The sequence below is a fragment of the Lissotriton helveticus genome, chromosome 11, assembly GCF_964261635.1.
Source record: "Lissotriton helveticus chromosome 11, aLisHel1.1, whole genome shotgun sequence".
Classification (NCBI taxonomy): domain Eukaryota; kingdom Metazoa; phylum Chordata; class Amphibia; order Caudata; family Salamandridae; genus Lissotriton; species Lissotriton helveticus.
Window position 1 is genome coordinate 463,079,918 of NC_136072.1, and position 15,459 is coordinate 463,095,376.

Consider the following 15,459-nt stretch of genomic DNA (forward strand, 5'->3'; position numbering starts at 1 on the left):
TGTTTTATTTTTCATTTTTTGGCTGTTGACAAGTGGGGGGGGTATGCCCCTCTGCCATTAAGGGGGCGTCGCCGCTGCTCCTAAGTTCATGCTGTGTGCCAACTTCACTCTGCATGTTCATAATCTAAGTGAGCCTTTGCCCACTTCACTTGTTGGTTTACTAGTCTGCCTGAAGGTACACATCATTTACAATGCATGCGTTACAACGCATGCCATTACCCCGCATTTTTTACTCCGCTAAATCTTTTACAGCACAGGGCTTTACACCACAAACCATTGCAACGCATTCCCCAAAGTAACATCCCGGTGGAGTTAGAACAGTAACTTGCATTGTAATGGGGAATGCGTTGTAATGGGTTGCGTTGTAAAGCCCTGCGTTGTAAATGATTCTGTGGAGTAAAAAATGCGGGGTAATGGCACGGATTGTAAAAGCGTGCGAGGTAAAGTATCCTATTTTCCAATATCTTTCTTTGTAATACTACCCCTACGCACGCAATTGATTTTATTTTTCCAAACATTCCATTGTTGGAAGAAAATCCTTATGTGGTTACCTGGTCAGATCGCGGTTTGATTCCCTTCTCTTGGTCTACTAAGTTTTGAACCCAGGCTGGAGAACTGCGAGGTGGCGTTTCTTTTGCATGCTAGGCATAGAATCAAGGCCCTTGGGCTAACTAACCTACTTTCCCTCCCCACACTTAGGGGCATATTACCAAGCAATAGCGATAATTATCACTATTGCTTGGTTAGAGACAAAATTTTACAGCTGAGCTGCGGCGATTTTTATCGCAGATAAACCTTGGTATTACCAAGGTTTATCGCAAATGCGATAAAAAACGGCCGCAATGCATGAATATCGCTGAAAAGTCAGCGATATTCATGAATTTCCGAGCTAATGCTCTTAGCCATGTTATCCACCTCCCATTGGATAACATGGCTAAGTACTGCTCAGGGCAGGTGTTAGCTTTTGGAGATATTCGCGCTTAGCGCGAATATCTCCAAAAGTTGGTAATAGGAGATAGCGATGTTAGCGACTGTTTCCAGTAGCTAACATCTTGGCACGCCCACTTTGCATATCATTAGTGATAAATATCACTGACATGCAAAGTGGGGCCCAAGATGGTCGCTATCTCCTACTAGCTGTCGCTAACTGGTGTTAGCGACAGCTAGGTAATAGGGAGATAATTTTATCTCCGCTTTCTTGGCTTTCAAAGCCAAAAAAGCGGAGATAAACCCCCTTGATAATTTGCCCCTTAGTTTGGTAGGAGATGTGAACACGGGTGCTCAGGCAGTTGATTATTGGGTGCAGCTAGCCGTAGGTAAGGTTGCCCCATTTAAGGCAGTCTGAGTCTCCTGAAAGAAACGGGCTCCTAACGATCAGTGGGTCACAGATCAATCAGCTGTGGAAAAAAACCACAGCGTTGGAAACTGGAAGCAATTTGGCGGAAACATTATCTTCCGGCTGATAAGGCCAACTACAAAGTGGCTTCAAAGAAATATTAAGCAGCACTTAAGACAGCCCGAAGCACTTGCTTTGGAGATAAAATTCCTGTGGCTGCTGACGAGCCTCGAGAGGTTATTATAGTAAATACGTTTCTACAGCCACGAATGGTCACTGCCTATAAAGGCATGTTCGGATCAGTGCACTAAATTGTCTGATTTTCAAAAGACAAAATTATCCAAATTCGGCATAATTACAGGTCGCAACAGGTTCGGCTAACACTGAGGTAGCGTTGGAAGGCTGACCTTTGCCCCTCTGGCGGTTCTTTGTCTCAGTTCAGGCCAGTTACTTTGGAGGAGTCTGATAAGGCAGCTTTGACCTCTGCGCGGTAAATCAGGCTCTCTGATAGACCCATGCCCTCCTACTGTTCTGGCGTCAGAAATTATCAATCCTGTCTCCAGCTTTTTAATATTTCTTTACATACAGAGCTAAACAGCTCTCCTGGAAATTATCAACACTATTAAGCTGACGTTGGACAAAGGTCATGTTATCCTTTGATTGTATTTAACCTTTCAGCGTCTCTTGATACGGTCTTGCCCCTACTAATCTACCGCTAAAGTTTTAAGCCTAGGAGTACTGCAGGGTTCATCCCTGAGCCAACATTACTTAACCTCTATATGTTGCCTATAGCTGCCTTAGTTTAATTTTATAGCGTTACGATGATCTCTTATGCTGGTGATACTCAACTTCTCCTTAGGTGTGCAAATGGCTTAGTGGCTGCTCTGGAGTCTCTCACGGCTTGTGTGGAGCAGTTTAATCTGGATGTGGGCCAATAGCTGATAGTGTAACTCGTATAAAACTGATATTCTATTGTTTGGTTCAGACTCTACCAATTGGTAGAGCAACTGCTGGCCAATGGTACTTGCTCCACCTATCCCCCCCGCATCGGTGGCCTGAAACCTGAGAGTATAATTTGACTACCAACTTTCCAACTTCAAATTTTTGCAGTGGTAGGATGATGTTTTTCTATTCTCAAGTCAAAATTCCTTTATCTGTTGTCATTTGAGGCCCAACAAATACCAATCCATGCTCTAAATACATCTAGGCTGGAGTATGCTAGCGCTTTCTATCAGTTTCTAGTTAAGCATTTGCAATTGGTCCAAAATGCGGCAGAGTGGCTCCTATTGAGAATTTCCTGGCACGCCTCGAAGTCTATTCATCTGGCTAAGCTTACTGGTTCCCAATCAGGAAAATAATTTTGTTGACATCCCTGGTGTTGAGGCATCAGGGAGGGCACTTCGTTCCTCAGATGCTCTCCTGACAGTGGTCCCTGAAAACAAGGCACTCCGGGAGAGGTGCCTCTTGCTTTTTCTGTTTTAGCAGCTAAGGCTTGGAACAACCTTCCTTTAAGGATCTGGGCTATTCAAACTTCTCCATTTTCAAGTAAGTCCTGAAAACTTTTTTGTTTGCCTTGGTAGCACTTCATCTTGTTTCCTAGAGCAGTGACACTCTCCGAGTGTGTTCATTTATTCATTCATTAATCGCCGACCCACTGTCTTCTGCTACCAACTCAAATACATAACAAGCTACCACAATGGTGTAAGTAGGGGTGATCTAAACAAATATGTCAGTGACCCTTGTAGCACTTCATAAAGACATAAGCACAAAAACTGTAAATGCTCAATGCAAAAACTGGGAACCTCAAATCAGTGATGAAATCTATGATCCTGCATGTCACTTGATTGACTGTCCACCCAATGCAATGAAGATACCTTGATCTTAAACTCCAAAGTCTTCTCGATGCTGATCAGCTGCTCCGTGCGGTTCATCTTCCGTACCCCTTCGTTGCAGGCCCGGACCACCTGAGAGAGAGAGAGAGACCCAGAGATCCACTGAACAGGAGAAATTCTTAATCAAGAACCACAAGTTACCAATATATTGACTGAATAGGACATTGACACAAAAAGCACCCAAAAGCAAAGACCTCCAAAAACAAAGTGCACTTCCACTTCCCCTCACACAGAGTTCCTTTCAGAATTCTACACAAGGACCAGTGGAGATTATTGGTCAGTGCATTCATCTTCACTAACAATACTCTATCTGTATAACAAAGCTATTTCAACGTCACAAATGCCTGAAGTTCTTGCACTGCAAACTACAACTGTACACAATGTAAAGGATCACAGAAAATAAAATAAGGGTGAGAGAAATCACCACCACCTGACACACTTAACCACTCTCCAATTCGTTTCAGATTCATGTTTAAGTGACGTTAACAGACGCTGAAGTATTTTTTTGCTACAGAAAGCTAAGAAAGACGAGACTAGACATTTTATGGCATTCCACCAAGAAAAAATAGGTCTAGAAGGTCAAATCAGCAGATGCATGAGATTTCCAAAAACTAGGAGTATTTACAGCTGCTTTACTATTTGGTGCCCCCAAGCCTTTGTTTGTGCTCTCGGCCCCTAATACTCAACCTCTGCTCTGCACTGGCCTGGCAGCCCTTCCTCCTGGCTACTTGGCACAATGCCCTGGCTGAGCTCTCCTGCTCTTCACTGGTCCCCAATTCCCACCTAGCGGCCACATCCAGTTCTTGTGGTGCACCTTCCTGGCACTCGAAAAGTGTTGGAGCATCTATTGACATTCTTTACTTTTTCAACCTGTTGCCGCCAATCCCTGCAGCACTATCTGTTGCAAAGCCTTCATGCAGATTTCAATCCATAATTGAACCAATAAACAAACACATTCTAGGGGCTGGGAGAATATTACAAAATATTAAATTTGCCACAATTCTCCAGAGAGTTGGTAAAATACCACAGTAAACACAAGGAATACGAATGAACACACAGGACAACAGCTCACGGATAAATATTACAACAGAGAGATTAAAAATATACAAAACATTACTTACAAACAGAAAATTGACATCAGGCCAGGAAAGATAGTTGAAAGATTCACACAAGTGACATAATAAAAAAAGATACAAACAAGGAAAAAAGACTTACACAACTAGACATTAAATCAGTTACCACAAAGTTTTTCAAAACAACAATAAATGAAAGACTCATAAAAACAACCATCAAAGGCAGACAGGAGAAAGCCTTACAAACTTAAGGCAGTTAAACACTTGCAAAGACTCTCCTTGAAGTCAAGTTTAAGACATAAAAAAGTGTTATTACATATTCTAAGACTTAGCTTTTCTTTGACAAAGCATTGTTTCGAGGTGTGTTAATTGAATCGGTTCTGATTAAAAATACAAGACTACAACCCTCAACAAGCATTAAACAAAAAACTGGGTCTGAAAAGTGTTATTCCTGTTGGCATGTGGTAATTCTAACGATAAATTCAGATTCTAAACTGGGGCCATAGGAAATGGACACAATATAGAAAGAACACTCACAGTGTCAATCATTGATCCCCGAAGACACAGATAATCATGCAGTTAGTCAATAAGAGGACATTCCCAATTACACATAATAACTAATTGCCAAAATCGCTCACTGTCTGACCATGCCTTGGCTGCTTTACACCACCAATCGTCTTTCCTACCTACATGGCAAATATCATGTAGACCATATCACAGCTACCATATGACTGTTTATGACTTCTAGTTACATACTTCCTGAGGACCTTGACTGTTGCCATGAGATCATAGACTTACTTGTCTTACAATTGATGTTGGGTAGTTTTCCCTGCCTGGATACCTCCTAAAGTCCAGTTTTGATTTTAGGGTGCATACCCCCATTCTGATCTCATTTGGTTGGCCTCCCACCAATGGCTGCCCCAACTACCTCCATATTTGACATACAGTCTTTAACAATCAGCCCACAAATTAGCCGTGGCCTGTGTAAGTAAGAGCGGGTGGGGTGGGGGGCGGGGGTTGGTTGAAAAAAGACGACGATGAGGGAAAATGAATCATTTATTTAATTTTCCTCGTGGTCGTCTGTCGAATCTCCCCTCCCAAACCTGCCCCACCGTCCTTACCTGCACAGGTCGCTCCTGCCACAAATACATAGCAATTCTCACTCATGTGTTTCCTTTAAGTTTGCACAACACAGTTGCACGGTTGTCTTCCACTTCTCATAGGAATGTGTGTTTTCTCTGCATTTACATTTAGGATCTGGCAGACACTGTGATCTTACCTTCTCTAGCTCACGGTGTGCATCTAGGGCTGTGCCTTCTTTCTCAGATCCTTCCTCCACCTTTGTTAGAATATTCTAGGAATAAAAAGAACATAATGTTAGCCGAGACAATCTGGTACCCCATCCATTAAACATTAACAAAAAAACAATCCCCCTCCCCCAAAAGATCGATACATGATCAAGGTCAACTGTGGTAACTTGATCAGGGATCCATTTCTCGAGGAGACTTGAGCAAACATTGGTCATCAATTCTAGGGTAAGGTTTGGAGTACATTATTCACAAATCTTTCTAAAGTAAAGGATGATAGAACCCAATCACAGATGCCTTCAGGGACAGTTTTCTACTGAAAAGACTGGAATTGGGCGCTATGAATGATGCCCATGGAAACATGTAGTCTCAAGTTATTTTCAGTTTAAGCATATGACTTATGCTAGCATAATTTAGACAAACATGTTTGTTCAAAAATTTAAATTGTAGAGTAAGTGTGGAGCACACCTAAGTACAAGTGTAAACAATAAAGCAGGTTTAATACAAGAACTCACATTTTGAGAAAGGAAATGGACAAGCGCAGCTCTTCCTTATAAGTACATGAAGGCATAGATTTGTCCAAATTAGATGCCAACCTTTCACTCTTTGGGCACTATCATCTTAGGATGGGTTACAAATTAGTTTAGGTCTTTCAATAAGATAGGCTGTAACTAATGCTGCTGCATTGCTGCAAACAATCACACATGAAGCTTAGATCTCTCAAGAGGGAACATTCCCTTTGGAGCTGGGGGAAAGATTTTAGCAATAAAAACAAATGTATAAATCACTAAAGAGTAGTCTTTCTTTATCCCAGAAGGGATTAAGGTTTTACGAAACTGATAGACCAAAGCACATCTCCCTTCAAAGGGCTGTATCTCCGATTGACTTAAGTAGAGTTTGCAGAAATGAACACACCCATGTAAACAGAGGAAATCTTAGAAGAAAATGTTGTTGGATTTCCTAGTCCGAATCTATATATCTACTCAATGTTCAACTTTTTTAAAAGCATCATTTTTGGTCTCACCTGGCGTTAGCAGGGCGCATGTGCTGCTCTCGCCATGACGAGGGACTTTTGGAATCGATACGGATTCCAAGCGTGCATGTGGTGGGACAGAAGATGTGCACGCGGGGACTGGATGCTTTACTGGTGGCGTGACACTCTGTGGAATTTTTTTTCACCGCCAGTAAAGCCAGTCTCCGCGTGCACATCTTCTGTCCACCCTGTAAAGAGCCGAGCATGTCCCATGACATCGCGCATTGTGAGCGCGGGCATCGCTTGTTATTTTACGTTCTCTGCGTTCTGATATTGAAATTGGTTAGCGACAGAAGCAATCGTATATTGTACTTCTGTGAGGATTTAAGGTAAGGTCCTCTTACGATCGAGAACTTTCGGCTTTATTAGAAAGTTTGTCATGAGTAGTATTGTGTGCATATTTCTCAGACAAGTGACAGGTATTGCGCAGTTATTACAGATGCAACACAAACACGCCGAACAGATGTAGCATAGCTAGTGGCTCATGTTCTCCAGAGATTTTCTTCTGATTCTGTGAGGCGCTGGTAAGAACAGGACTGGAAGAAGACAGATGATTTTTTTTTTCGGGTAAAGAGCTGAGGGAGGAGGTGCAGGTGAGAGGGAATTTTGTTGTAAGGGGTCACCCACGAACGAGAGAAGTCCTGTTCTGCCCCAGACTGGCAGAGTTGAGTGTGCAGGTGAGGAGGGCATGGTGGAGGTATGGATATTTGGGTGAATGGACTTCGGTGTGGGTATGTGTACATGGCTAGGGGCTCCACACAGGTGAATAATGCATAGGTGGGCATTGCAAGGATATTTAATTGAATTGTGGGTGCTTTTTAAGGTGTGAAGGGTTTTGTCTAGGGTCCACGGGGGAGTTGTACGGATTGTGTGGGAGGGTTGTCTATTGGCGCTCTATAGTCACATTGCCCTTTAGTGTAGAGAGGCCTGTGTTGGGAAAGTGGTGTTGGTAGCTCCGAAATATGCACTCAACTGCCACCCCGCTCACCCTTCCTCGGAGAAGAGATATGCCCTCTAGACGTTATTTTTGCTGGGTGAGTAGGACCCTGTTAGCATTTTCAGGTTACAGGCAGCCCTCTCCCCACCCAGTTCATGAAATTGATTAAGTGGGGCCTGTGGTACATCTGTTATGGGGAGCACCCACCCTCTAGTGCCACTCAACATTGCTTATAATTAAGGTACAGGCACTTCAATCCCGCAGGGAGCAGAGCGGCTAGTTTGTATTATATAATCCTCATTCTAATGCGGGGAGGGTACAGCCACCCTCGTTAAAAGGCGAGAGTCTGGGATCAGTGCAACAGCACCACACCTACCAGCAATCCCCTCAGTCCAAGGGATTGGGAGAGAGGTATAGTGTTTCAGCCTCCACCCACACTAACCCATTGGAATAAGTAGTTAACAACCCTTGCTTCAAAGTGGGTGGAGGTGGAGACAGGCTCAAATTATCTTCCCAAAAAGGTCGAAGGGAAGGGCACAACTCCCTCTTTCGGTACTTATCACCTCTCCCAAGATTAGCACACAAGAAAAAAGAGTGAGCCTTCCTCACCACCATTAATTTAAGCTTAGGAAAGAAGGAGCAGATAGCGGCAGCTATTACTCTTCTACAGCTTGCTTTCAGTTCAACCAAGCCCTGGGAAGGAGGTGGGGGCTGCTCTTTCCTCCTTGTCTGTGTCTGGCTCAGCCCATGAGACTAGGGCCTAAATGAACCTGAAGCTTATCCACCGCCCTAGGTAAGTGGAGAATGGGGGTGGGGCAGCAGTAGTCTGGCACCCTTCCCAACCTCCAGAGCTTTCCGTGACCCCATGGAAGCACTCCAAGCCCCCACCTCTCTAGAGCAACCATAACCTTGCACTTACAGCAGATGTAAGTTACACTTACTGCTGCAAAAATAAGAGTTCCCACAACAGTATTAAATCAATTATCCAACCCTGAATTTTAAGTACAGCTATGTAAATTCACTGACATAACTGATTACCGACCTCAAAAAGCTTAAGTGATTCTGACTGTGTGCAACGCACTATCCCCTTTGTGTGGAGGAAAAGAACAGTTTCCATCCAGCTACAGCGGTCGTGGGCTCTAATGACCCGAGCTAACTTCTCTACAGCAGTTAACCTTTGAACTAACAAGCATTGGCTAAGCCTGTGGGTCTGGTTTTAATGTGCAAATGCATGCTAGCACGGGCCTCCACGCATTTAGCTTGCATGTGTGGTTTTTGTCACCTTAAAACTTTCCTTTTTGGTCTCGCCTAGAGCGTATCGTGCAGCACTGCTCTAGGAGTAAAGTAAAGTAAAGTCCACATTTGTAAAGCGCACAATCACCCGTAAGGGTCTCTAGGCGCTGGGGGCCGTCGGGAAGATTAAGCGAGCTATTGCCCAGAGTCACATGGTGGTGGGCTAACCTGCCGCCGGAGCCGGGGATCGAACCGTGGTCCCCAGATTCCAGCGTCAGTCGCCCTGGCTGTGGCGCCACACCTCTTCCTTGTGACCTTAGGAATCGGTCAGCTCTTTTCAAGCACTCGTGCTTGCGCTGGCATCCACCTTGCAGGAGCGAGCAGTGGCGCGCACGCGAATTGAAAACAGATGGCCTGCGCGCCGCTGCTCGCTACGGCAAAGTGGATGCCAGCACAAGCACGAGTGCTTGAAAAGCTTGAATTAGCGTGGTGCAAGCGTGGCCACTTTCACCACGCTAATTCGAAACAGATGGCACCCTGCGTGCGATTGTTAATTAGCGTGGTGTTCGGTGTGCAAGGAGCGGCGTGTGACCAGCGCTTGTTTAAATTGAGCCTACGGCTGCTTGGACCAGTTCAAGGAGGTGATTATTTTATAAACACGTTTTTCTTTTCTTTTTTTGTGTGCAGAACGGAACGGAAAGAATGCATTATTTGACGTGGAGACGCAAACACACCACCTCCGAAATCTCTGCACTTACCACACTGTTAGGTGGATTACATCATGGGCAAGGAATGCACAACCGGTTTCCTCGGTTGACCTTGACAAGGTGCTCCCCGGCCCTTTGTAATTACAACAGAGATTGAAAAGGCAGAGCAGGTCTCAGCTGTCAGCCTAAACTAAACAAACAATTGCCTCTGCATACTTTGCTTGTAAACAGAGCAACATACAGGTTTATACATATTATCCAGGCCAGTCACTAGCCCCACCTATGACATGCAGTGCACAGTCGTCAGAGGTTTGACATCTTTTCTGGGCAACGGCACAGTCTGTTCAGAAGGGACCAGCCATGTGCGCGCACTCAGCGATTTCACTCCATCTTTAAAAGTGCCTCGCTTTTTGGTGTAGCTCTTCACCCCACAAACAAGCCCAGGTTTTTGTTTTTCCTTCCAGAGCGATTGACACATGCGGCAGCAAAAGGGAAAGCGAGGAATGCAGTTACCAGCAACACGAGCGTGCGCGCACCACTCGCGGGATGCTGCAGCGCTTTCACTCCATCTTTAAAAGTGCCTCGCTTTTTGGTGTAGCTACTCGCCCCACTAACAAGCACATGTTTCTGTTTTTCTTTCCACTCTGGCTAAAGGCGGGTTATGATGCAAAGGTTGCAGTGAAGTTTCTGCCAAGCAGGCTCTCCTTTCCTCTCAGAAAGAAATAAGTGCTCTTTGGATACGTTGCTGTCAGAGGAGTGAGATCTGACTCTGTCTTTGGGACTTCACAGAGAGGGACAGAGCGAGGGGACGACTTGGCCTGAAGTGAGTGAGTAAATGAGAGAGGGAAGGAGTTTTGTCTATCTAGGGCCATATGTATCATCAAACTATTTTGCATTTCCTAAATAGCGAATTTTAAGGAATCGCTATTTAGGAAATGCAAAACGGTATGTATGTACAAAATCCCTTTTCAATAGCGATCCCTTAGCATTCCTAATTTGCGATTAGCAAATTGCTAATCGCAAATTACCCATTCATTTCCATGGGCCAGGAGGCCCATAGGAATGAAAGTGCAATTTGCGATTAGCAATTTGCTAATCGTAAATTAGGAATTTTTCCAAGGGTGCAGGGGTGTCTCAAGAACACCCTGCTGCACCCCTGGAAAAGACATTTGGGGGCATATGGTGCACATACATGCCCTAAGGGCATGTATGTGCGTCATATGGCACCTTTTGTTTTTTGGAAAAAAGCTTTTTGAAAAGAATTTGCAAATTACCACCAACTAGAAGTTGGTGGTAATTTGCGAATCCTTAATGGCATTTTTTGCATATTTTTTGTTTGATACATTGCATTTAAGGAATCGCAAAATTTGCGATTCCTTAAGTGCAATCGCAAAATAAGGAATAGCAAATTTTGCTATTCCTTATTTTGCATCAAACATGTTTGATACATACCATTTGTCTAATTAGCATTCGCAAAGGCCGAAATTCGCAGAATTTCGGCCTTTGCGAATGCTAATTAGCTTGATACATATGGCCCTTAATCTTTTACTTTGCAAGTTCTTTAATAGATCTAGGACGATTACTTTCCTTCTCTAGGTGAAGTTCTATTTCAATTGTTGAATGCAATTCACAGATGGTATAACCACCTAAAGAATGAAAATGCTTACAAAAAAAGGTAAAAATAGGGATTATGAAAGTTATTTTAGGTAGGCTTCTGTCTGAAAGTAAAACCTTCATAGAGAGGAAAACGAAAGTATTTTGTAAAAGTTCTTCTCCTTTTAAGTGTAAAAGGATATTACAGATTGTATGCATGTAGTAAATGAGTGTAAGAAGGTATTGTCTTTTGCTTGAGCGTGTGCAAGGATGTAAGTCAGAAAGTTTATCTATATTTGTTAGAGATACAGCACGTGAGGTGTTTGTTTTGTGTGAAAAGAGACTTAATTTCAATGGCTCAATTTCCTTATTAGAGTATGAGTGAGCAGGAGTTCTGTTAAGTGTGAAAGGAGAGTATGTGATATGTGTGTAGGTGAGACAACAGTGCCTTCAGAGAGGGAAATTGTTTTTTTCGTGTGTGATGTGTAACCAACAGTGTTCAGTGTCAAAAGGTATTTTGTGTAGCTGGAGAGAGGGATAAAGACCAAAATATAGAGTGTGAAACAATTTTATGCGTGGTGTATGCATCAGTATGTGCTCAGAGGAAGGTGTGGATAAAGCTGAGCATGAAGTTATGCCCAGCGCAAACATTTTCAACAATTATTCAGAGATGCTAAGGGAGGCTCACCTGTACCAGCAGTTTGAGACGTGTGATCCTCTGAAAAGGCAAGATCAGGAAGGAAGAGAATGGAAGACCTTTACATTTCGGATCCAACTCGAGCTGTGAGATCACCTCGCGGAAAGCTGGCTTCTCTTGGCTAGAGACAGACATACAGGCAAGACAAAGGGAAAAAAATGAAGATACCTATCTCCAATTTCATTTATAGAATATCACTGACACATTTATTTTAAGGATGATTTTAACAGTCAACAGAATATGATCCTTCAGAAATGTTCAACCCTTACTCATTTGCAAGTCAGGGAGATTTTCCTCACATCAAAATCAGGGTCCCCACTGACCTGTGTGCAATGTATATTCTTTAGCTACCTAGGGAGATTATTTCCAGTCATCTTACTGAACTATGTGATACTGTCATAGAAGTGGATATTTTTCCTCAGGCTAGGATGCAAGTCACTGTGGTTCAGCTCCTTAAAAAAACATTGGCAGACCCTAGGGTACTTAAAAACTATAGACCGATTTCATTGCTGCCACTCCCTGCTAAAACCTTGGTGCATGCCTTGAATCAGGAACTATCCAGAATTATTTATCAACACAATATTCTGACTATGTCCCAATCCAAGTGCTTAATTTGAGCCTGTGGTTTCCTATGCTCAGCCCCAGTACTTAATCATCAATACCAGCATTTATGACAGCCAGCCACATACTGTGGATCCAGCTCAGGGAACTTGCCGAGGGTCGCTTCCTTCAAACGTGTTACTTGGGGAGGTAGAAGCTTTTTTAGAGCCACAGATCCTCTTTAGAACCGCTTGCCTCTGGAACTTAAATTAGCCCCCACAGTCCTGGCATTTAAGAAGAACCTCAAAACTTGGTTATTCAACCAATGGTCCCCTAGGACTTGGCCCTCGTTTGCTTTCTTCTGATCTTCACAGTGCTAAGACGCCTCCAGGTATTCGTGCGCTTTATAAGATGTTTCCTTCATTCTAATTTTGAGGTGAGCACAAAAGTTGTTTATTCATGCTTTATTCATTACAAATAATTAATACCTGACACCCAAGCCATTCTTATAGCTTTAGGGGCGTGGAATAGTCTGAATTGTCACACATGCAGGACTGTGATGGTTAGTAGTTGTGCTGGTACTGTCGTTGGCAGAGCTGGCAGGGCAATGGGTGGAGCAAGCTGTAGTGGCCTCCTGGCAAGGGCCCGAGCACTTATATTTTTAAAAATCAAGCACAGCTCAATCCGGTTTTAGAAGTGGCCACAGCATGGGGTCTCACTGGTGGCCACCTCAAATGGCAAAGAGGTTTTTTTAGCACAGTAGTTCGACCACTACAGTGAAGGATAGGTAATGCAATTCCTCTGTCCAGTGTGAACGTGCCCATATTATTAGTTCAGCAAACTCCTTAATAACACTTGGTTGCAATTTAATTATTAAATCTGGATTATGTTTTGCTTAAAATTGAATGCAAACAAGGAATAAAGAAAAACTTCAGATTAATGTGCCCCACTGAGTCAGGTAAGTTCTCTAATGGGATTCCATTCACGGGGTTCAGGACTAGATTCATTACATTTCTATTTAAAGTTGTTTTTTTTACAGACCATAAATCATGTTTTTTTGTACAAACTAAACTCTGTTCAAGATGAAATGATACCTATTCTATGATAAACTCATTTGGAAAATCAAACAATCTATAAAACATCCTAATAACTAAGTCATTGTTACGACTAAAACTTATAGTTCAAGAACCGACATTGTTGTTCAAACTAGAAAGGGTAGGCAACACACCTAAACAAAGACATTGTATGTCTGTATGTATGTATATATATATATATATATATATATATATATATATATATATATATATATATATATATATATATATATATATATATATTCACTGAAATAAAGGTTGAATTGACAGTTAGAATTAGGTATATTATAAAAACCTTAGAAATTCACTGGGAAAAAGCAAGGGTTAAAACGTCCTTATGGTTAGGTCAAAATGCCACTTACAACATAACATTTTAAGAAGATTTATCATATTCCTCTTGTATTGTGATGTAAAAATGTTGGTTTATGTAAAGCACTCTAACATTTCATGGAATAATTTCCACAATAAACAGAAAAGCTAACTAAAAAAATAAAAGCTAGTGTCCAGAGGCTAGGCACCCAGGCAATAAACATGTAGGATTAGAAAGTGACATGTGCCAACAGGGCAGTCGCCAATCCATGGCATAATGAATGGATGCATTCTGCCCAGAATGACTTACCACAGGGAGTTACCACCCTGCTGACAGCATAGAGGGAATCCACGACTTCTTATTATCTACCAACCACACGCGTAATGTAGGCTTCCCTGAACCTGTTTACTGTATAAGCAGTGGTTAATTTGTAAAAGTGCCGGGGCTTTTGCCAGGAGGCAGCTTGCATCAGCCCATTTCTTCTGTTACCGCTGCTTAAAACAGAACCAACTACTAACCATGGAATTGGGGAGAGGATGTGGCGCAATGGCCAGAGCTGCCGTCTTCGGCGCTGGGGAACCAGGTTTGAATCTCGACATCGGCTCAACATCCTGTGATTCTGGGCAAATCAGTTAATCTCCCCCTGCTTACCCTAAATTAATGTATCCTTAAATTGTGCTCATGAAAAGCACAGGTGTTGATGATTAAGTGCCGGTGCTGAGCACTGGAAACCACTGGCTCAAATTAAGCACTCTGTATAAGCCTTCAAATATAAGCAGCTCAGTGGGATATCCCTCTAGCAAGCGACTCTTTGGAATTCTCTCCTTCTCCACACTAAAAATTGCCCAGGAGGTCTGTAATTCAGCAAAGGTTGTGAAACCTATTTGCCATTTAGACATTCACCTCGATGGGCATAAGTATACCTATGATGTCACCTTTATTTTCGACTGGTCCATTACAACTTATTTCCTTGCTCTCTTTAAGCCTCTTAAACCCGTTATGGTACATTCATTGGTATTCTGCACAGAGCACTTTTTCATCCCTATTCAAATCACTCCAAAAAGACAGTAAGGGCTGTACAAAATAAAATTAATGATATCAGTTAGATAGAGTCTGCCAATGTACGATGCAAAAGCAAGTAACCAAGAGAGCTAGTATCTGGCAGACAATGAAAGGGCGCCCAACGGAAAGGGATTAAACGCAGTTACAAACTGAATCATTTGGAATGTTCGAGAACCGCGCCAAGAAATGACAACTGACTAAACAAGTGTATGTCAGACAAATGTGCTCATCCGCCGCGGAAAACGATGAAACGCAGCCAGCTGGGCCAGTATTCACACGCTGTCAGCGTGCCCGAGCAGCCAGGGTTTTTCCATGCCCGCCTCTCTCCACATCGCAGACTTGTTCCCCGACTAGTCTGCCCCCTCGCGGTATACCGTGGCTGCCCGCTAAACTGTCCACACGGGACTGTTACTATCCTATCGTGTCCAGTCTACCGCCGTCCGGATGTGTGAATGATTCAATAGTGCACTAGCCCACGCTTTGCCCACACCCCTCTCTTCACATCCTGTGCCTGCCTTGAAGCGAGTTCTGGCAACAAGCGCAGCTTCATTCACTGAACTGTCAATCACCGCGGCCTATTTTTAGCGGCAAAAATCCAACACATCTTGTTCCTGCCCTATTAATGAAAGAAAAATACCGCTCGGT

At 43.2% G+C, this 15,459-nt stretch overlaps 1 protein-coding gene across 4 annotated transcripts in view; it reads right to left on the minus strand.

The window, feature by feature from the left end:
- Positions 1–15,459, minus strand: part of NGEF (neuronal guanine nucleotide exchange factor) — a 973,961-nt gene that overhangs the window by 145,812 nt on the left and 812,690 nt on the right. For all 4 annotated transcript variants that reach the window (XM_078666016.1, XM_078666019.1, XM_078666018.1 and 1 more), the window contains 3 exons: positions 11,800–11,929; positions 5,581–5,655; positions 3,211–3,300 (listed from right to left, as the gene is read on the minus strand). In XM_078666016.1, coding sequence (XP_078522142.1) covers positions 3,211–3,300; positions 5,581–5,655; positions 11,800–11,929 — 295 coding nt within the window. The remainder of the gene's footprint in view (positions 1–3,210; positions 3,301–5,580; positions 5,656–11,799; positions 11,930–15,459) is intronic.